Source organism: Gavialis gangeticus, unplaced genomic scaffold (genome assembly GCF_001723915.1).
Source record: "Gavialis gangeticus isolate Ggan-Ray unplaced genomic scaffold, GavGan_comp1, whole genome shotgun sequence".
NCBI lineage: Eukaryota > Metazoa > Chordata > Crocodylia > Gavialidae > Gavialis > Gavialis gangeticus.
This window is the reverse complement of record NW_017729025.1, coordinates 98,994,745-99,016,004: the sequence shown is the minus strand read 5'-3', so window position 1 is coordinate 99,016,004 and position 21,260 is coordinate 98,994,745. Positions and strand designations below refer to the sequence as shown.

Here is a 21,260-nt window from a genome sequence, read left to right as displayed (position 1 = left end):
CTGGGCTCCTGTGCCCCGGCAACCAGCCGCGCCGCGGGAGCCAGGGGGAAGCGTCCCGGCGCTTCGCCGCCGCCCTGTCCCGTGCGAAGTGCCCAAAGCCCCCCCCAGCGCAGCACGCGTTTGGGGAGGGGGCGGGGGATCCCTAGCGCTTCTGAAAGCGAGCGACTCTATCGGTTACAGATTCACGCCGATTCACAGGGCTGGAAGGGAGAGATCAGCGGCTCCAGCCTCCCCCCGCTCGGGGGTCGACAAGGCTCTGTGGCTCTTATTAGACCCCCTAAATACTTGCGTCAGTTGGTAGCATGTGCCCCTTGGTAGGTGTGTAGGGTCCAGAGGGGGCGCTGAGTTTGTCCCAGTGACACCCCCCATTCCTCCCCTCTTTTTTGTAATAATATATGTTGTGTTCCAAGTCAAATCAGTTCCAGATCATATCAGCTGAGCAAAACTCACTCGTTCCCAACAACGTATTGATTGAGCAGGCAGAACTCAGTTACTCTAAACACCATGCATGGCACTGCAACCAGTCAGCATCCCCCTGGCACTCCAGATACTCCCAGATCCACTGGCAGGCATCCTATATGCAAGCCCAAGCCTGGAGGTCTTGGGATTCAGATTCCCCCCTTGATCTTAGCTCACAAGAGACAGCATAAGGCAAAACGGTCCCAGTGGCCCATGCTGTGAAAGCCAGTGTTGCCTGGTATCCTGCCCTGCTTTCACTGCCTGCAGGATCACCTCCAACCTCCCTCACCTTCAGGAGAATGCGTGGTGCGTTGCATTGGGAAGTGTAAATCCAGGTGTTGGCACATATGCTTTATGGAAGGAGATTTCTACAGTGCCATGCACGAGATGCATTGAGACTCTGCCGAGTATCAGGGATGAGGACCACCAGCAATGCATAACAGCGTGTGGTGACTTCCATCTGAAGGGACTCAAAAGACCTCTTTGTCTGGAGCTGTGATTCCTTGCAAAGGTGCCGCAGGGTACCACATGGTGTTAACACTGACTCACAAGAGAAACCCAAAGATTTCAAGTAGGAAATCTGGTGGGTTGAAAACCGGCTGACCTGTTGTGGTCTTTCGGAGTGTTTTGCAATGGAAGAATTGTTCTGTAGTCAAAAAACAAGAACACAAAGAGCTGGGGTTTTCCAAGGGTTGCCTCGAGTCTAATGTGGATGTCTCCAATCTAAAAACGGTGAGAACTGCTGGCCTGGATAGAAGTATATAATCCACCACAGTTCTAGGAGAGAGGGGACCCCTGTGCAGTTTCTAATACTGTGGAAGTTCCTCCCTTCTTCCTCCCACATTAAACTTAGCATAGTGATAGTCTCTGTCGCTAGCTGCAGAGTGGGCTCATTTAACCCCTAACCTTCTGAAAATCCAACCCCAGGGATCTTGGTGTTCTTCTCTGAAGCGTTTTCATTTAAAATGATTACAGAATGTCGAGTCATTACTGGTGGTTCGTGGGGATGACTGAATGCTAGAGTAGCAAGGTGTAACAGGAAGGTGTCCTAGGGGTCACCATGCTCTCCCCTAACACCCTCTTTACCGTGCCAAGTTAGCCTAAAAGCACCCTCAAGTCTCTTCTGCCACGTCTTTGATGTTAATGTATAATCGGGAGGCTGCGTTTCCGTCCTCCTGGACATGGTTATCCAGTTGTACACTGGCCCTGTATCCGTAATGTGTGTTTCAGTGCACCCCAGCTTTATGGGCTATCCGTGGCTTCTCACTGCCCCCTCTCTCTGATGCTCGGGGTCACCTCACCCCCAATACTGCACCTTCTCTGACACCTGGGTCCACCTATGAGGCCTCCTCCATCCCCTAACAGCCTCACCCAAACCACCAGTTGAACAGCAAAAAAACACTAGCCCCTGGGCTATAACATAAATTCATGCTGCTCAGCTAAAATATCATTCGAGCCACCCCAAGGGTGCTCCATCTCTCACCAGGATCAAGCTACTTGTGCATTCAGGCCTCTTCCCTTTGCTTGCTCAGGCAGAGCTCCTTCCCCCTTGGCTGCCAGCAGGGAACTGCCCACCTGGCCTCAGCCCTGGGTTTTAAATGGGAGCCAGGCCCTGCTCCTTTTTGTCAGCTGACCGCTGGCAGGTATGGGTCACTAGCTCCCTCTGGTTGCCCTAGCAACTGGCACATGGGTAGTTATACCGGGTCTACAAGTAGCAGGCACCTTAGTGCCCTGCTACACAAGGGGATGCTGTCGTCAGGACTGAATGGCACTGCAGAGCTCTGTAATGGCCCTGGGGCTGGTGCAGCAGTGTGGTCCACTGATTGATCAGACTGAGGTGCTCCAGCTGTTTTTTTATACAGATCCAGGACTAGGACAGTAGGAAGGACTGTGGGTCAGTACTCTGAATAGAGATGTGAGAAGCCCAGGAATGGAGTAGCAGAGAGCAGAGGTGAGGACTGATGTACCTTGGGGGTGTGGTGTGGGGAAAGACCAGGATTAGGATGGCAAGTCAGGACTGAGGGCCTGTGGATGAATTGTGACAGGACCCAGGTCTACAAAGGCAGGAGGGGCTGAAGGTCAGGATGGAGGTGCACTGACTGAGCTGGAAAGAAGAGCTTGCATCGTGTCTTGCCCGCGTTGACTGGCTCATGTTACTGTTCTCAGACCCTGACTTTCATGAGCACTAAAATTCACCACATTTTTAAGAGGGCAAAAGGCCTGACTAGAGCATATAGGCTCTTCTTTCTCAAATGTAAAGGAAACCTCAGTTGTGAAGCTGGAGTGCAGGGGGCTTCATTCCTTAGTAAAAGCAGAGAAGGGAAATGCAGATGTCACAGCTGGGAAGGGAGATTTATCTTGGCAAGCAGGGAGGAAAAATACTTTCAAAAAGAAAAGAGAAAACTCACAAGAATCCCCTCCCCATTTGTACAGCCTGCCAACATGAGCAGAACCTGCAGAGGCCTTAATCTCCGGGAACTGGGCTGGAGCCCAGCTGGACTAGCCCTTTGCTGGTTTCTCTTTGGAGAGAAACCAAGGGTTTCATTGCAGGAGTGGCAAGGCTGTGAGAACTAAACTATCTGAAGTGGGATTGTCCCAGAGCACCTCAGTAGGAGTGAGCCCATAACCAACAAGTGGGGAAAGAGAGAGCAGAGGGAAGGCGAGTCCCAGCATAGGTGACTGCGGAGGGTGGTGGGAGGAATGGAGAGCTCATGTTTGAAAGCCTGGAGACTTTCAGGATATCAGCTCCAGACGTAACCATTGTATAGTGGAAAAGGACAGATTAAAGATGCACATGCACTTAGAGTTTGGGATCCAGGCAACACTGAATGTGAGGTCAGAGTGAAAACATGTGGTAGAAACATGTTTGGAAGATTCAGTGTATGTGTCAGTCACCAGAACTGAGGGTGCTGGAGCCAGGGACTGACAGATTCACGCTCTGCCCTTGTGGATGGAGTGGCTGAGGCACCAGCAGATTTTCTGCTGGCCTCAAGGATGCTCTGAGGATCTCTTGTGCTTGGAGGTAGGGTCAATGGCTCCCACACACGGGCATGCATTTGCACATCCCATCTCCAGACAACCCCCATTCCAGTGAAACAGAGCTGAGGGGGGAGGGGGAGCCAGAAACCGTGGCTTGGATCAGGAAATCCAGCACATCCTCACCATGGTGCTGCTGTCCCTTGGCTGCCCCCTCCCTGACCGCCCACTGGTAATACAGTGCTGGAAATGCATCTCATGCTATTTCTTGGCTGCAGAGCATGGTCAGAGGGAGAGAGAAGGAAGGAGGGTGTGAAAGAGAGGGGGAAGATAACAGAAGGGAACGATGCAAGAGGAGACTGTGGTGTTAGCTTTGGATCTCACCTGGAAGATGTTTTCTTCGAGTCGATTTTACACCCGTTCTGTTTGGGATGTGTGGTGAGGATCCCACTTCCTAGCTAAGGATCACATTACCTGTCCCCACTGCTCAAGCCAGGGTTATTTATCTAAAGGTCATTTCAGATATTGGGGCGGGGGGGCTCTAGGTACAACTCACTCCAGAACCTGTTGTCGCCACACCAAAAATGTCTCCTCTTCTGACTCCCAAAAGAATGATTCTTCACAGTTTTCAGACTAGCAGGAAGCTGCTCCCAAAGGGAGTGTCTAGGCCTGGTAGAGGCTGTGAGGTTCTAAGCCCATTCTGTCTTCTCAAGCCTCCATCTTTATTCCTGTCCAAGCCCATATTCCTTCCTTATGTCTCAAGTTCAACCTCATCAGCACACCTCTTTATGCTTTGATCCTTTGAACTCCTTATTGCTGCATCATTAATTCAAGTCAATACAAGGTCTAGCCTAGAGAGTTCTACCAGGTTCAAATGCCCTCAGTTTAGTGACCAGCAAAGATTTCAGGCCCCAACATTCAATGCACCATCTGGGTCTGAGTAGCCAGAGCATGTTGCACACTGGAATCTGTATTTTTCCTCAGGTCTTTCCTCCTACTTAAAGATAAGGACATTTGTAACTGCCTGCCTTTCATATAAATTAGGTACAGCTCTCCAGGTCTTGGCAAGATGCCAGTAGAGGCCCAGGTGGGATTCAATTTTGGCATCCTGTGGTTAGGTGATTTTATATGTATTCAGTAAATGTTTTTCCGACAGCATCCACCACCATTGGCCCTGGGCTGCCCATCCTCGTGGGATCCATGCAGCCCACCACAGCAGGATATGGATGCCTGGATACTGTTTTATCCTTTTGTTTTTCACATTTACTGCTAAGAAATTTACTTCTAAGTTAATTTTGCCTGTTGGTAGCATGGGAAACCACAGTCTGTCAACAGGAGTTCTGTGACCCAGTAGTTCATGTGCCCACCTGTTCTGTAATCTCTAACATAACAGCATCCAGTTGTGAAGTGATATTATCACCTTTGACTCTGCCCACATCTCTCCCACCTTCCTCGTGTCTCTTAGCTTCTCCCAATTTCCTTTGGTAAAAATATCAATTTATAGCTCTATGATTGCTCTGTGTGTGCGCTCCCAGTGTGAGAGAGTCTGATTCCTGGTGCCATATTTGATAATAACCATAATTATCCCCAGTCTCAGAGGCTGGCCTACCTTAAACACAGGATTCTCTTATCTCTGCTCCCCCAACTCAGAGATACCCTAGGATTAGTGCTGAGTGAGTAAATGTGTGCTTGGTGAGAGATGAAAGGGAGTTGCACTGATGAGAAGGCATTTACAATATTTATCCTTGCTGAGGAAACAAAATCATAGGGGCCAGGGGAGGGTTACACTGCTGCATCCACAGATCTCTGGGTGAACCCCTTGTGTCTCTCCACCCATGCTTCTTTTCTTACCATACAATTTATCTCAGATCCTGGTCAGAGATATAAGAGCAGACCCCAGCCTTTTTTGTAATTACATCATTGAGCAATACAGCCACAGTCTCAAAAGTGGCCACTCAGCCTAGGCCCCAAAAATAAATGCCCCAAATCAACAGCTACCTTTGAAAACGTTGGTCTGGATGTTGCAAACAGCTCTAAAATGATGAGAAAATCATCCTTTGTCTCACTTCTAATCTGTTAATATCTTTTCTCCGGTGGCTAAAACAAATAAAATATAAATAAACAAATAAAAATAAATACTGTCCTATGGTCTCACCTTCTCTGTGGGTAGTTTTATCCTCTCATTGGAAGAACACTATATAATGAGAGAATTCTTGCTCTAACTGCAGTTAGGATGTAGCTGAAGGATCTGATGTGAAATTAGAGAGTAATTCAGTTCCACTTCTCCAGAACTGCCTCCTGAAATCAACCATGGGCCAGGTGCTGAGCAGGTACCACAGGCTCCAGAGTTGGCATGGAGACTGGCTTCCATAGTATTCTTTTACCTGATATATATATATATATATATATATATATATATATATATATAGAAGGCTGAACAGGAGGTTTGCTTAAATCTGGGGTGCATGCCGTTGCTCCCATCTGCACTCATTATCCTCTCAGTGATCTAGCTGGGGTGGTCCAGTGGAAGGCAAGGTAGATTTTGTAAGGGACTGGGGGATAGGCAATCTGGCCTAATAGGTCAACAAGGGAAATCAAGGCCTCGGGCTGGGTCAAAGGGCAGGACCCATATACCAAAGCCAGAGGGAAATCAGAAGCAGAGTCTACAGCACAGTCCAGGATCAGGATCCTGGGGTCAGATGCCAAGTACCAATCCAAGATGTATTCCACAGGGTGAAATCCCAAAACAGCCAAACCAGGGGCCGGAGCCAGGAGAACGAGAGCACAGGAAGCCAGAGACTTACCACAGCAGAACTGTTGACTGGCCTGCAAACCCATGGTGCTAAATGGATAGGTGGTACTCACAGCACCCAACCAGGATGCTTACTTCTCCTAAACTGGGGCAGAGGACATTAGCTGAGGGTCACTACAGGTGTGGCTGCTGAGATACTTTGCCCAGGCTGATCTGTCCCTAACAATACCCTCACAATGCCCCCCTACCCACCTCCTCCAGGTCATCTTCCATGTGGCCTGGGTCCAGGCTTTCCTGGGTGCTCAAGATGGAAAGCCTTCACTAGTTCCAGAGCATGGACATGGTTGGTCAGTTCCTGAGACTGTTCTTCAGGACAGTATCCCTTCCAGTCCAATAGATAGTGGAGCTTCCTCTGGATTTACTTTGGGTCTAAAATCTGTCTGACGATATATTCTTTATGCCCTTCAACTAGTATGGAGGGGAGGGGTCCCACAGTCTGGAAAAGGGTCATCAGTATAGGGTTTGAGAAGGAGGCTGTGAAAAACCGGGTGCACCTTCAATGTTGCTGGCAGACTGAATTTATACATGACAGGGTTGATTAGTTCCACAACTGCAAAAGGACTGAGATATTGGTGGACTAACTTGTTGATGGCCTTGCAGGCTGGATGTTTTTAGAAGCCATGCCTTATTACCCACCAGAATAGTGGGGCTAGGCTGACAGTCTTGGTCAGTCCAGTGCTTATATGTGGCCTTGGTGGCATCCAGGTGGTCCTTCAGTTCTTGTTGTACCTCCTGGAGGTATGTGATGAGGTCTTCTACCACTGGAACCGGGGGAAGGCAAAGAGTGTTGGATGAAACTGAGGGGTGGAACCCATAATTAGCAAAAAATGGAGTCTGGAGTGTGGATGCATGGAAGACGTTATTATAAGCAAACCCTGCCACAGGCAGCAGAGTTCCCCAGTTGTCTTGGTGGTGGCTCCAGAAACATCTAAGATACTGTTTGAGGGTTTGGCTCACCTGCTCTATCTGCCCTTTGGTTTGGGCATGTTATGCTGAGGAATGAAAGGGTTCTATACCCAGAGCCTTGCGGGATTCATGCCAGAAATATGAGATGAAATGGAGGTCACAGTATGAAAGCACTTGGGTGGGACATTTTTGCGGAGCTGGAAAATGTGTTCCGTGAAGAGTTGTGCAGTCTCACAAAGTAGGACACCTTAGTCAATAGGTCAACCACCACTAAGAGCATAAAGCAACCCATGGAGCACAGATGGTCCACAATAAAATCCATGGAAACCATAAAGCAAGGCAACAAGGGAGTGGGTAACAGCTGAAGAAGTCCAACTAGTTTGATCTGGAGCTTCTTGTTTTGGGCACACATGGCACAAGAGCAAACATACTGTTTAATGTCAAAGTTCATCCAAGGTCACCAGAACTGTCAAGAGACTAATGCTTGTGTTTTGGAGTGGCCAAAATGGCTGGTGGGTGTGGTGTCATGGCAAAGCTTACATATTCAGGGTCTCAGTGGGTCTTTGGGAATATAAAGGTGCTATTGGAAAAACAGGAACCCATTACACCACTGAAAATGGGGTCTGGGTAAGCCTGCTTCCTGGCACAGCCCCCTGGCAAATGGGTCCTCTGCAAGGGCTGATTGAACCACTGAGGACAGGTTCTGTGGATCAGTGCCTGAAATAAAGTTCTTGGACTGAAGCATGGTAGAAAAGGATGGTGGTCTGGGTACCCAGAGTGCATGTTTTCAGGACAAGCCATCTGCTCTCTGATTCTTAGTTCTTGAGTGGTAAGTGACCACAAAATCAAAGCAGAAGAAGAATACTGACCAGTGGACTTGGGGGCTATTCAACTTCCAAGTGATCTGGAGGTATTCTAGATTGTTGCTGTCTGTTATTACCTGGATGGGGTGGAGGGCTCCTTTAGGAGATATCACCACTCTTCAAAAGCTGCCTTAACGGCAAGCACCTCTTGATCCCAGATGTTGTAGTTCCTCTTCAAGGGTGTTAGGGTCCAAGAGTAGAATGCACAGGGATGTTGTCACTTTGGAGTGTCTGGGCTCTGGGATAGAATAGCCCCTATGACACAACTGGAAGAATCTTCTTCAACCATAAATGGTTTTGCAAGGTCAGGATGCACTAGGATGGGTGCAGAGGTGAATGCCTTCTTGAGTGTTTCAAAAGCTTCCTGATCTTCCTGTGACCAATTAAATAGCATCCCCTACTTGAGGAGACTGGTGAGTAAGGCTGTCAAGTGGGAGAACCCCTTTATAAAATGCTTATAAAAATTAGTGCATCCCAGGAACCATTGGACTCCATATCTTGTGGGGCAGCCCAGTCAGATATTGCAGATACTTTGCAGGGGTCCACAGTCAGGCCTCTGGAGGAGATAATATATTCTAAAACTTCAACTGTTGTTTTATCAAACTTGTACTTTTCTAAGTTGACATAGAACTGACTCTCCCAGAGCCTCAGTAAAACTCAGTGCTCATGTTGTATATGATGTATTGGGTCATTGGAGAAGATCAGAATGCCATCCAGGTGTATTATAACAAACTATTCCAGTATGTCCCTAAAAATGTCATTGACAAAGTGCTGTAATGCAGCAGGGACATTACAGAGCCAAAGGGCATGACCAGATATTCAAAATGCCCATTCTGAGTCTGGAAAGCCCTTTTCCATTCATCCCCTTCCTATATACAGACAAGATCATAAGCCCCACACAAGTCTAATTTGGAAAAAAAGCTGGGCCTGTCAGAGCTGCTTAAAAAGCTTATTCATCACAGGCAGTGGATAGCAGCTGCAGATAGTTATCCCATTTAGAGCTCTATAATCAACACAGGGGCTGAGGGACCCATCCTTCTTAAGGACAAAAAAGATTGGGGCTCCTGCTGGAGATTTTAAGGGGCAGATAAACCCTTTGTTTAAGCTCTCCTGAATGTACTCCCAGAGCATGTGTAACTCTGGCTCTGAAAAAGTATAAATGGAACCCAAAGGAACTTCAGCCCCTGGTTTCAGATCAGTGGGGCAACTGCAGGGTCTATGAGGTGGGAGGATGCCCGCCTTCTTTTCAGCAAAAACATCTGCCAGGTCTTGATACTTTTCAGGAATGACCACTGTAGCCAGGCACTGCACTGGCTTCCCCCACTTTAGAGGGTTGGGCACATTCAGGTGGAGAACCAGGGAACCCTTGAGGCTCAGGATTGTCAGGAAAAGAGTGCAGCTCCCCTGAGGGCAAACGATTCTACCCATAGTTAGGAGAGTTAAAGGAAATTTCTCTGGCTTGCCAGTGCACCATGCAGTTATGCAACATGAGCCAGTGGGTGCCCAGGATAACTGGATATTGAGAGGATCTGATAAGCCCAAACTGCAACTTCTCCTGATGTCTCTATATGGTTGCAATAAGCAGAGCAACCTCATGGGAGACTGGTCCCAGTGACAGAAGGGGCCCATCACTTGATTCCACCAGGTCAGGTGGATCCCAGCACTGGGACCACTGAACTGGGATTTGATGGGCTTTTGCAGAGTCTGCATCCATAAAATTACTGGAGGCTCCTGGGTCCACCATTGGTTTTCATAGTTGGGTGGAAAAGCTGGAGGGGAACCTGGAGTGGGGAGGGCTGTAGCCTCCCAGGGGGACATAGAAGAGAATGCTGAGGTTGAGGCAGGTACCCTGTGCTGATCTGAACACTGATTTACCCAGTGACTGACTCCTCCCCTCAGTATAAACATTGGCCCTGTGTCCACCATTGCTCTTTTTCCCCCAGTGACGGGTGGGTCTTTGCTGTGTCCATTTGCATGGGTTCTGGCTGCTCCTCTGCCACTGGTGAGGGTTTGGTTTGACAGTGATATCCTGGAGCTGCTGACTGAGAGGAGGTGAAGATCTGGCATTTCTGAGAGGGATGGCCCCTTTTCAGGCACTGATCAATTAGCTGGAGGTCACTGCCAATGCAAATGTCAACAAGGGTTCCTAGATCCTGAGGCAACTTGATTCATGCAAACTCACCTTTAACTTCCTCAATCAGCCCTTGACAGAACTGGTACTACTGTGCTTCTTCATTCCACTGGATCTTTGCCACCAAATGCCAGAACTCAGATGTATAGGTGGACAAAGATTGCAGCCCCTGGGTAAGGGTTTGAAGAGCCATTTTCACTGAGCACCTCAAGTAAGGGTTACCAAAAGGGATCTTCATGTCCTTCACAAAGTCCTCATAGTTATCAAGGAGAGGGCTAGAGATCTCCAGTAGGGGAGATACCTACAGCAGGGTCTTTCTGGTTAGGAGGCTAATTAAGAGTCCAATTTTGGCCCACTCAGTGGGATAAGTTTGGGACTGTGACATAAACAAGAGCCTGTACGGATTAGTGAAGCCCTGAAACTTCCCTGGTGTTCTGTTGCTCTTACCAGGGAGAGGCATCTTGGGTTCATGATGCGGCAGGAGAGAACAGCCTTGCAAGGTAGCATCCTGCTGCAGGAGTGCTCCTAGCTGTGTCTGTAGGGAGGTCAGTCAAGTTATAAGGGACTGGGGTGTAGCCAGTCTGGTCTAATGATTAGGCCACTAAGGAAAAGCAGGGCCCGGGACTGGGTCAAAGGGCAGGAACCATATACCAAAGCCAGAAGGAAATCAAGAAGAAGAATCCACAACACAATCCAGGGTCTGGATCTAGGGGTCAGATGCTGAGTACCGATCCAAGAGGCAATCCACAGGATGAAGTCTGAAAACAGAGCCAAACCAGGGTCAGGAGCCAGGAAACAGAATCTCAGGGAAATCCAAAGTCCAAATCCAGAAATAAGCCAAAAACCAGGGTCAGGAACTAGAGGAACCAGGAGGCTTGCCACAGCAGACCCGTGGCCCCAGCTGGTGCTAAATGGATAGGTGGTGCTCCCAGCAGCCAGTCAGGAGGTTTGCTGCTCCTAAACAGGGGCAGAAGTCATTAGCTGAGGCTTAACCCAGATGTGGCTGCTGCAGTACTTGGCTCAGGATGGGCCTGCCTGATCAGCATCCCTGACAAATTTGCAGTTTATCAACTAACCAAAGCTTATATATGTATACACACACACTTATATATCCATATATCATACACTTCCATGAGCTGAAGCTTTGTGCTTTCTTCACATCCTTTCAGAGCCTCTGATGAAGTGTGTTTCAGCTCAGGAAGGTTTCTGCTCTCTCTCTCTATATATGTACACACACATACATTAATATATGTATGTGCATGTATACATGCAGGGCTGGGATGATGCATATGCTAAGGTGCAGTTGACAGCCCAGAGATTGCAAGTTTGAAACAATAGCAGAAGTGCTCACTTTGTGGCCCTGTCAGATTCCAACGAATCTGCGAATTCTGCTAAATACCTTGTCACAAGGGTGTGAAAAGAAAGGAATACACAGACACTTTGATTAGTTTATAACAGGGGTGTCATTAGTATAGGGATGTCAAATATACAACCTGTGGGCCAGATCTGGCCTGCAGAGCGCCACTATCCAGGCCCCAGTGCTGCCCCTGGATCTAATCAGACCTATGTGGGGCACAGCACACTCCTGTGGTGTGAGACTAGTTTGCAGGCCAGATCTAGCCCACAGATCCCTTCACCTATGCCGTCACCCTCAACTATAGGTGACAAACCAGCTGGAACAGCTGCAGGATCAAGTGACTGGAGGAGGGGCCCATGGACTGGCCTCATGTCACTCATCCACTTTGACACCCCTTGTCTATAAGGGGCAAATCTACCCTGCCTTCTACTTGACTTCAGACTAACACAGCTAACTACCTCTCTCTGAGGTTGTCCAGCCACAGCAGGCTGCTCTCCCAACCCCTCCCTGGCTTTCTCATTGCCAGTCCTCTATTTACAGAATGACAATGTGCTAAAGTAAAACAAACACACATTCTTATTGGAACAGGAACTAGCAGGCTCTGGTATCCGGGGTCCCCTGGTCAACTCCTCCCTCAGCCTTGCTGTCGGAAAAGGAATGAACTTTGAATAGAAATCTCTACTCTCCCAGGCTCTTTCTGGTACACGGCCCCCTCTAGAGCTGGAGAGTTTTGGCCACCTCCGCGTGGTGCTCATAAGTCTGTAGTTTATGCCCTCATTTCAATGCTCGGGTTCTCTCTTTCTCTCTCTCTCTTTGTCAGATACACACACACACACACTCACACTGCTTCTCCCCTCCCCAGCTACTCCTGAACTCTCTTGCCTTCTCCTGACTTCAGTCAGCCCTTCTGAGATCTTTTAAGATCATCTATGTAATGTAGCCTCTTGAATATATCTGTCTTTTCTTTCCTTTCCCTGTGCCAGAAACCTCAGTCTGCCAACAACTGGGATAACTTTTCAGCTGGTTACCAGCATTTTTCTCATTTGCCAACCAGCACTTTATTGTATCAAGTGGAAAAGTTATGATTTGACTTCTGAATAGGAGGATCAGTCTCAGGAGAAACAGGTTCTCAAGGGGATCGGGAATTCAGGCACAGCAGCAACTTTCAGATTTATTGGCTGCTACTGAAACGATTAGTGTTTGTTGTTAACAGGCCATGGGTGCTGTTTAAACTTCATAGAGGGAGCAGAATTTCATAGGCATTATGTGGCCTGGGGACATTCTCACATGGCACACAGAGGGGCTGGGAAATCCTAAAGGAAATTAAATACAGCAGGAGGGGGCTTCCTGTTATGTTGATCAAGCCTGTTTTTCTCTCTGATAGAAGTCAGTGGTTGGTTTTGCTATCCTTTGGGGTATCAGGGTGCCTATCTGCTACTTGCAGAGCACATGGGAAAATTTATGCCAGTAAGTACAAGCTCTGAAGCACATCACTTTCAGCTGCACTTATATTTTATCACACAGGTTTTCCTTGAGCTCTTTTGTTCTACTAGATATCATTGTAAGAGTGTGATTTAAAACCTGATCCAGATTGATAGATTAGTATAAATGAATTAGAAAGAGATGAGTATATTTTAAGTGATTAGATGAGTAGGTATGTGGAAGATAACAAGTCAGATATGTTAGTGAGCATTTGGGTTCTTTCCTTGTAAATGAAAAGGCAATATTTATTTAGCTATAACAAATAATACAAGCCAGAAATTGTTATTTATCACTCAATGTTGTTATTGCATTATGGATCTCAGCTCAGTGGACAGCTCTTTAGTTCCTACTGGAGTGGACAGTAACATTCCCTTTCCTTTGGTTCCTTCTCAGCATTTCTCTGAGAATCTGGATCACTTCTCTGAGAACATGGAGGATTTTTCCAATGAACTCTTCAGCAGTTTCTTTGATGATCCAATGCTGGTTGAAAAGAACCCTCTGCTGGACATGGACCTGGACCCTCCCACTCCTGGCATCCAGGCAGAGCACAGCTACTCACTCAGTGGAGACTCTGCCCCCCAAAGTCCCCTCATGCCTGTCAAGACTGAAGATAATGCTAATGGTGAGCTTGGGAGATACGCACATCACAGTGTTCCAGAAACATATATGCTATGACCCAGCTATGGTATAAGAGCTGATGTTTGCTAGGAGAGGCACTGTGCTTCCATGACATGGGCTCTACTGGACAAAGGTGCTGCTTGCCCAGCCCAGGTTGGGTTCCCATGCATAAGGATACTGCCTGCTCCTTTGACATCACAGCACCTTCTCGCTGGATAAATCTGATCCATCACTGTGAACATGGCCTTTATTTTCTTCTCATTTTCTGTTCTAACATAATAATTGCTCATTTTCAGCGTTTAACATTACTCACACTGCTGATTATTCTCTGTGGCATAGTGCTTTGTGTGGTCCTGGTAAACTACTGGCAACAGTGCCATAGGACCTTGCTAGATTGGGTGTGGATGCACTAGATTTAGGTCCATGTTTGGCAGTTGCTAGAGAGGCTTGGCCTGGGTATAGGGAACATGCGCCCTGCCTGCTGCCAGAGCTGGTGCATGTGGAAAGCTAAATGGCTTCCTTACCAGCAGATGGCTTAGCAGGAGACAGAGAAACAGTCATTTCAAAACCTATTTTTAAAACAATTCATTTCAAGATAATTTATGATGGTTGGATATTTTTAGAGCAATCCTAGCAGAGAGTCCTGTAATTTGTGGCACGGTGTGGGTGTCCTAGCAGTTGATGGACATCAGACTGCCTGAAAAAACTATGGCACAGGTTCAGTATATACAGAAGAAGAAAGATGTTCCTTTTACCAAGAGTGAGGCCTAGGATAGAGGTTTCCCCAGTGTGACCAGAAATTGTCCCTCCTCTATAATATAAACACTAAGAGAGGAGGAGAGAAACTGCTATTTGCTGCCTCTGCTCCTTGTAAACTGCACAGTCAACAGCTCTGAATTCAGTACAAGTAACTCAGTGCACTGGAGGGTCCACATGTCAGGCCCAAATGCTATTCCTTAACTGTAAAATGTTTTACAGTCAAACATTTACTGTTACTGCCTGGACTTTAACACTAGCACACATGAGTACTCATCAGGAGCAGGTATTTTTGAGCAACTAGCAAAAGCCCAGAAGGTGTGAGCATATGGATAACACACCATACTTTTTGTGCTTTATGTAGTGCACACACATGAGTAAGTAAATAAAATGAGATGGAGGAGAAAGACTGCGATAGTGGGGTTACAAACAAACAGGATAGAGATGTGGGGAGCAGCAAAATACAAATCTAAGCAGACAAGTTGCCAACACAGGGACTGGTTTCTGCTATACACAACCACCTCAACCACTGCCACCTTTTTCCAGGTCTTGGCATCTCTCTGCTTAGATTGCAAGTTCTCTTGGACAGGATTCTTTTCTAAGGGAGAGTTTCTCCATAGTGTGGAGTGCTACCATAATATGCAGCATATGAGTCCCACTCATGCCAGTTGAGCTGAAGTGGGACTTAAGTGGTATAGCAGCCTGGGATTAGTTCAGCTATAAATTGCATCTATTCTGACAATGTGTGGAATGCACAGTTTTCACATGTACTTGTCCTTGGCCCTGTCCCTTCAGACCTATCACTCTACATTGTATTTAACAGTCCAATGCTTAAAATGTAGTGCCCATGAATGACTTTAATGGCAGTCAGAGTTAACCATGCCTTCTCTGCTTGCAGAGCTATTCAGCTGTCCCCATGGTAGAGCTGGCTGAGGCACGTTGCACACCCCCTTTCTCTTAGCTTCTCTGCTGTCATTTAAAACTTCAGAATCCTGTCCCTTCCAAAATCGCCACCCACCTACTGTGTTAGGCTGGGAGGTCCAGATTACTTTTCAGTCTCAGGAACAGAAGGTTGTGTCATGCTTTTGCTTTTCACGTGGCTAATGGTTTGTTGATATAGACAGGGACCTCCCGTTCTAGGTCCCAGACTTCAGTTCTGCAGACCAGTGTATACAGGCATGATTCCATAACAGTGGTAGGCTGTAGGTTTCCAGGGAAAAGGGTGTAGGCCTGGATAGAAACTAGTGGGTGCACTGTTGTTATGCAGAGTGGACTGTGCAAATAGTTTCTTGCCAGAATCTGCGGTTCTGGAGGACAAAGAATAAAGAGAAAAGAAGACGGTACACTTAATATCTCCTCCTCCTCCCTCATTTCCCTTCACTCCCCTCCCCACCTCCAGAGCAGCAATGGATTTCTGGTATCTGTGTGTGTTCATCTGTTACTTTTAACTGCACGTGCATTCCAAATATTTGAGTATGAACAAAAAATCTGGAAAAGGCTGTTGAGGCCATCTCCTGCCATCTTGCAGAGCAGGATGCAGTACTATCTGCAGTGTTTATAAATTGCCTAGTATTTGACGTGTCCTCCGAGGATGTGGAATATAGATGCATCCATGGAAAATGGCTTCTGATAATTCCCTTTTAATGAACCCTGTAGGCCTGTTTATCTCTAAGTCTATAACTTAATCTCTCTCCTAATATATCTTGGAGGGTAGGAAAAAGAGAGGGTCAGAATGTGCATGGGTGTGGGGGGAATGAAGGATAGTTTGTACTTGTTTGGGTGTCTGTTGCCTGGGTTGTATGGAGAGCTAGGGCCTAATGTGTCTAGACAAAGAGAACCACTTGCTTGCTCTCCTTGCCTTACATTGGTAAGAAGTTCAGGAGACCACGCCCAGGCAGAGGGGTTTCTGCTCCTCATATACAAAGGAAATTTAAAGCTTGCCAGTAGCATGGTAACACAGCAGGATGTGATCAGGAGAAAGGCAAGGTTTGTCTGAATTTGTTGGACACTGAAATTTCTGGCTAAGCATGTCCCCTCCTTTCCCCAACATTCAAAATAAAGGACTCATCTACATTTACAGTTCAAGCTGTGACTTGGTCTCCTTAACAAGTTACAGGTAACACAGTTTGGTTTGTGTTCACACAGCAGCTTTCCTGCCAACGCATATATGTGGGTGTACATTATGTGAGGCGGGCAATTATTTTGGGTGGAGGGTCACTTACTGAGTTTTGGCAAGCCATTGAGGGCTGCATGACAGGCAGCCAGGGGCAGATAAATATTAATTTTCTAAAGTTTTTAGGGGTCCCGCAGGCCAGATAGAATGGCCTGGCGGGCCACATCTCGCCCACAGCCCGCATTTTGCCCACCCCTGGTGCACATGCATACCTACAAAGCTGTTTAATCATGTCTGCATTGGTCCATTCTGGGAAATTCTAAGGAGCTATCCTCAGAGTTCATCAGCAGAGGACCTAATGCCCAGGATACACCTTTAAAGCAGCCTGGGGCAGTGAAAGCCAAAAAGGAAGGTGGACTAGCCAAAATTAATTACACAGGCACAGTGAAGGATCCTGGCTATGCAGCATACTAAGAGTGGGCCAAACCAGTTACAGGAAAATAGCACAGGCCACTGGCACAGACAGCTGCTATAATTAGGACCAGAGTCTAACTCCATTGTGCATGGGCACAAACTACAAGCTAGTCCATACCTCTCAGGTGGAACAGCGCAGAAGGTGTGGCTTAAGAGGTGTTTGGGTAAAGGAGGCTGTAAGCCACCTTTGCGACACCTTCATTCTGACTGTCAGGGGCTGCTGCAGTCCCCAGCATAAGTGACTTATGCTCTGACTTGTGGCAAACTTCTTATTGCTATGGAGAGGATTCTCCTACTCCACTTCTGCCCCTGGCATGCCCCAAGCCAGGGGGATTCAAGAAGGGGCGGTTAAGTGTTGCATACTCTGGTCCTGTGCTAGAGGAGCACTCCCCTGAGGTGTTGTATCCCCTTTGCAGGTCCTATTTGCTGCCAGAGAGCATCTAGGGTTAGGGCAGCAGGCCAGGATCTGGCTTCATGCTTAGAGCCAACTAGGACACTAACTGATGACACTTAGAGTAATTCATATGGCAGTGCCAATGAATTTCTCATGTTCAGATAGCAGAGGAAGAGAAGGAAAGGGGATTAGGGAGGAGGATATTGGACCCGGGCCAAGTACAGAGTAGCTTCTTGGCAGGCTGTGGTGCCTGAGAAGCAGGAAAGTTGAGACCACAACTTCAGAGCGGAGTCCAAGCAGCTCTCAGTTCTAACAGCTTTGCTTCTTCACTTCATCCAAATTGATCATCTCTCCTCGACTTAGTCCCAGCTCCTAGGATCTTGCATTCCCTTAACTGTCCTCACCCTAGCCCCATGCATGGAGGGCAATGCCCAGGCAAACCCATTCAGTGTTCCTAAATGCTTCCTTTTCTAATTCTCTCTATGTTGAAAACTACAGCATGCTACTGCCTGGGAGAGGGGAGGATGATAGCACTTGGGGAAAACCTGAGGGAAGTAGCCACAATCAGGATCCCAGTTTTGAGATATTCATAGAAATGAAAACACCATGGGTGAAACTTCTACCTTGTAGAAAAGTGCAGCACAAGGCCTGTCCACTACATACATCCCATCCCATTACACTTTCTCACCTTGCTAGCTGCCTCAGACAGGAAATCACTCTTTATTACGAGCAGAGCGCCATCCATGTCTGTGGCACTGGGTATGTGCATTAAGGAATACTCATCAGCTGTTCTGTTTTGATGGATATGGAAACAGAAGTAGCTAGGAAGCCAAGTGGACCAGTTTGGCATCCTTGTTCCAGTAAGAGAGACAAAGTCCCTCTCTGCCCATTGTTCTGTGCAGTCCCATAAGACCAGAGCAAAGAATGACTGTTCTGATAACAATGGTTCTGGATTGCATTTCAGAAGCCTTCACTGCATGTTGGGGGCTGTATTCTCTCCTGCATGTTGTGACAAGCTGGAGGCATGAGCCCCCCAGTTCCTGAGATCCTGTCACCACACATGGTGGATTTGAATGGTTCTTTTTCCCTGCTCTACAAACAGTGCCAGACACTGGATTCAAATCCACTTTGAACAGAAGGCATGTAGGTAAAATACATTGAAGCAAAAGGCTGAAACTTAAACTCCCAGAAGAAAAGGCCACTCCAAGAAAAGCTTCAGCCTAGGGTGTCCACGTACTGCTGGCTTATGCCACCCAAGAGACTTCAGCAACTCCCAGCCTTTCCAGAGCTTGGTCATGTGGACAACATATAGAAGCAATTTCTGCTTGTGTGGTGGAGCCAGCCCCTTCTTTGCTAATCACCTGGTGGGCTCTGCTTTTGGACCTACCTTGAACTTCTTCATAATGAAGTATACATTTGTTGCAACAAGCTCCCAAGAGCCAGTACCATGTAGCGAGTGTCATCTTTCCTCTGGAGCCAAATGCAATCTTTTTCACCAGAAAGAAGTAGCTCTGTGAGAATCTTACTTGACATTATGGGTGGATGAAATTTAGAGATGTACATACTTCAAAGGCAAACTCTTGTCTGCCTCAGACTGGGGGATGAGCTTGTGTACTGGCATCATCCTTGGGGAGCATTAATGCCCAATTAGCTGTCTTAAACCTTGAAAGCATGTGCATAGCAAAAGAGCTTAATGCATAAGACATACATTCAATCTCCTCTCCCCGCTGGAAGGGGGACCCTTCTCTGGTAGGGTAAAGGCTTTTGGGGTCCCTTTCTTTGTTCTGTCACTGCTGAAGTTTCATGAGGTTTGAGATGCGTGTTGCGCTTGTTTCAGATCTGGAGAATGGAGTGTGGTCCTTAGGACACAAGCTGTGCTCCATCATGGTGAAGCAGGAACAGAACCTGGTCCCAGAACTTCCCAAGTCCCAGCTTACAGCCAGTTCGGTGCCAGTGCTGAACCTCAACCAGCTGCAGAGACTACCAGCTCCTGAGGAGGTGAGCCTGATTTACCCACAGTACACAACTTCTGACTTTATCTCCAGCATTGTGGCCACAGGTAATTTCAATTTTCAGCTTGACGTTAGGATCTGTTTTAGGTCACTGAGATTGGGCAGGAGGATGATGGTAATGCAGAGTTTGATACCCAAATATTTCAGCACAGGGAATTTGCCCACTTGAAATAGCAATTAAAGCTGACTTGGGTTCAGTGTTAAACTGATTTCATTCCTACCTGAAGTGCAAAGGGACTGACTGTGGAAGCACTGTAAGATCTATCTGTCTCCAGTACAGTTGACTTTGATCTCTTAACCATCTGTGTTTGCCTCAGGGACATTAATTTGAGTCTAAGTCAGAGTCATCTAGTCCTTCACTTGCATTGCAAGTTGCTGGAAGGCCCTTTCCTTCTAATCTGCTGATATTTCTTGAGCCTTCCTTGGTTTGTTTTTCTCAGATGGGGATACCAATATGCCAGGGAATTTTTAAATGGAGTTCCTTGAGTTAGATACATTCAAGGAAGGCAGCATTCACTAGTGGACTGAATAGGAGCCTGGTACTCCTGGGTTCAGTCCCATCTCTAGCATAGACTTGTCACTGTTTAGTATGCCTGGGCCTGGGTCTGACACACCACCTCTTGCTTTTCCAAGCTGTGCAAGGGAGATAATGATCCTTCTTCATGGTTCTGATTGTTTTTGTTTGGGAGGATTCAGAAGGACCCCATGCGCTAAGGGTTAAGTATTATTAAACTAATTTTCAAGAACTGAGGAACCAAACCTCTTGCTTGCTTCTAAATTTTTCAGATTTTTGTTTCTCATCAGTACCCTGAGACCACTTGTACCCATGAGATCCTGGGTGTAGCTGAGGCACTCAGTTTTTCCCCAATTCCATCCTGGTCTCTTTGGCCCTGTTAGGTTTGTCTGGTCTCATTTAGTTGAGCTGCCGTGTGTCTTGCAGCCCATCAGATACAGTCAGGCTTCTGCAAGGTTCACTGCTCATGGTCAGCGTCTTCCCTTTAAAATGATTCTATGAAACCAATCAACCTTTTGAGCCAACAATGTGCACACGGTTCCTTCATTATTTATACAGCTTGAACTTGCTGTGCCTTCACATGGAGATCCATTCTGTGTGCTTGTCAACAGTACCCAGAGCCCTTCCTCAGCTATTTGTAGAGTCTGGGGCAGATTTCAGTGCGTCTGTTCAGTGTAAAAAAACTCTCTAGTCTGTGGTAGCTTGGGGGAAGGGAGGCTAGGAACAGAGGGGTAGCTCAGCCGAGCTGGGAACAAAGTGCTCTTCGTGTTAACTCTTAATCTCATTTGATCAGAAACAGCTGTTCAGTGGCCCTGGAGAAAGTCCTAAGCAGGAGAAGTTTCACTCTGTTTCTACAAAGCCTGCATAAATACTCCCAGCTCTGATTAAGGTAGATCAAAGAGAGGCTATCCTCTTCATCAGGAGGGCAGTTCAAATAATGCTTTCTGGGTTGAAAGGTAGGGTAATGGCACAGAAGAATACAGTCCTCTATTTTGGAGGGGTTATGCAAGAGCCAGAGAAGCATGGCTGTGCATTACTTCCCTGCCCTCACAGAATACACTTGTCTGCATTCTGTTTTGCCCAGAGATAGAGGGCAGGACTATGCACAGTTTTTTGGCTGCCAATACGCCTGCCATCAATTCTGCAAGAAAGCTGGGGAAATGAGTTGTAGGGCTCAGGTGTGGAACAGGGCAGAGCAGAGGGTTAGGGAAATGTGGCTGCAGTCAGTGCTCATGATGGTGGTTTGTGAATGGTAGGGAAGGGAAGTGGAAGAGAGAGGCTGAGGTAACTGTATATTTTTGTTTTTTTCATAGGCTCCTATAGAAATTACTCCACCACCTGTGATCAAAGCTGAGCCCAAGGAGGTGAACCAGTTTCTAAATGTACCTGCAGG

General features: G+C 47.2%; 1 protein-coding gene across 1 annotated transcript in view; it reads left to right on the top strand.

Moving 5' to 3' along the window:
• CREB3L1 (cAMP responsive element binding protein 3 like 1) overlaps positions 1 to 21,260 on the top strand; it is a 74,013-nt gene that overhangs the window by 32,392 nt on the left and 20,361 nt on the right. The window contains exons 2-3 of the mRNA XM_019519303.1: positions 13,380 to 13,608; positions 19,179 to 19,339. Of these exons, the coding sequence (XP_019374848.1) occupies positions 13,380 to 13,608; positions 19,179 to 19,339 (390 nt within the window). The remainder of the gene's footprint in view (positions 1 to 13,379; positions 13,609 to 19,178; positions 19,340 to 21,260) is intronic.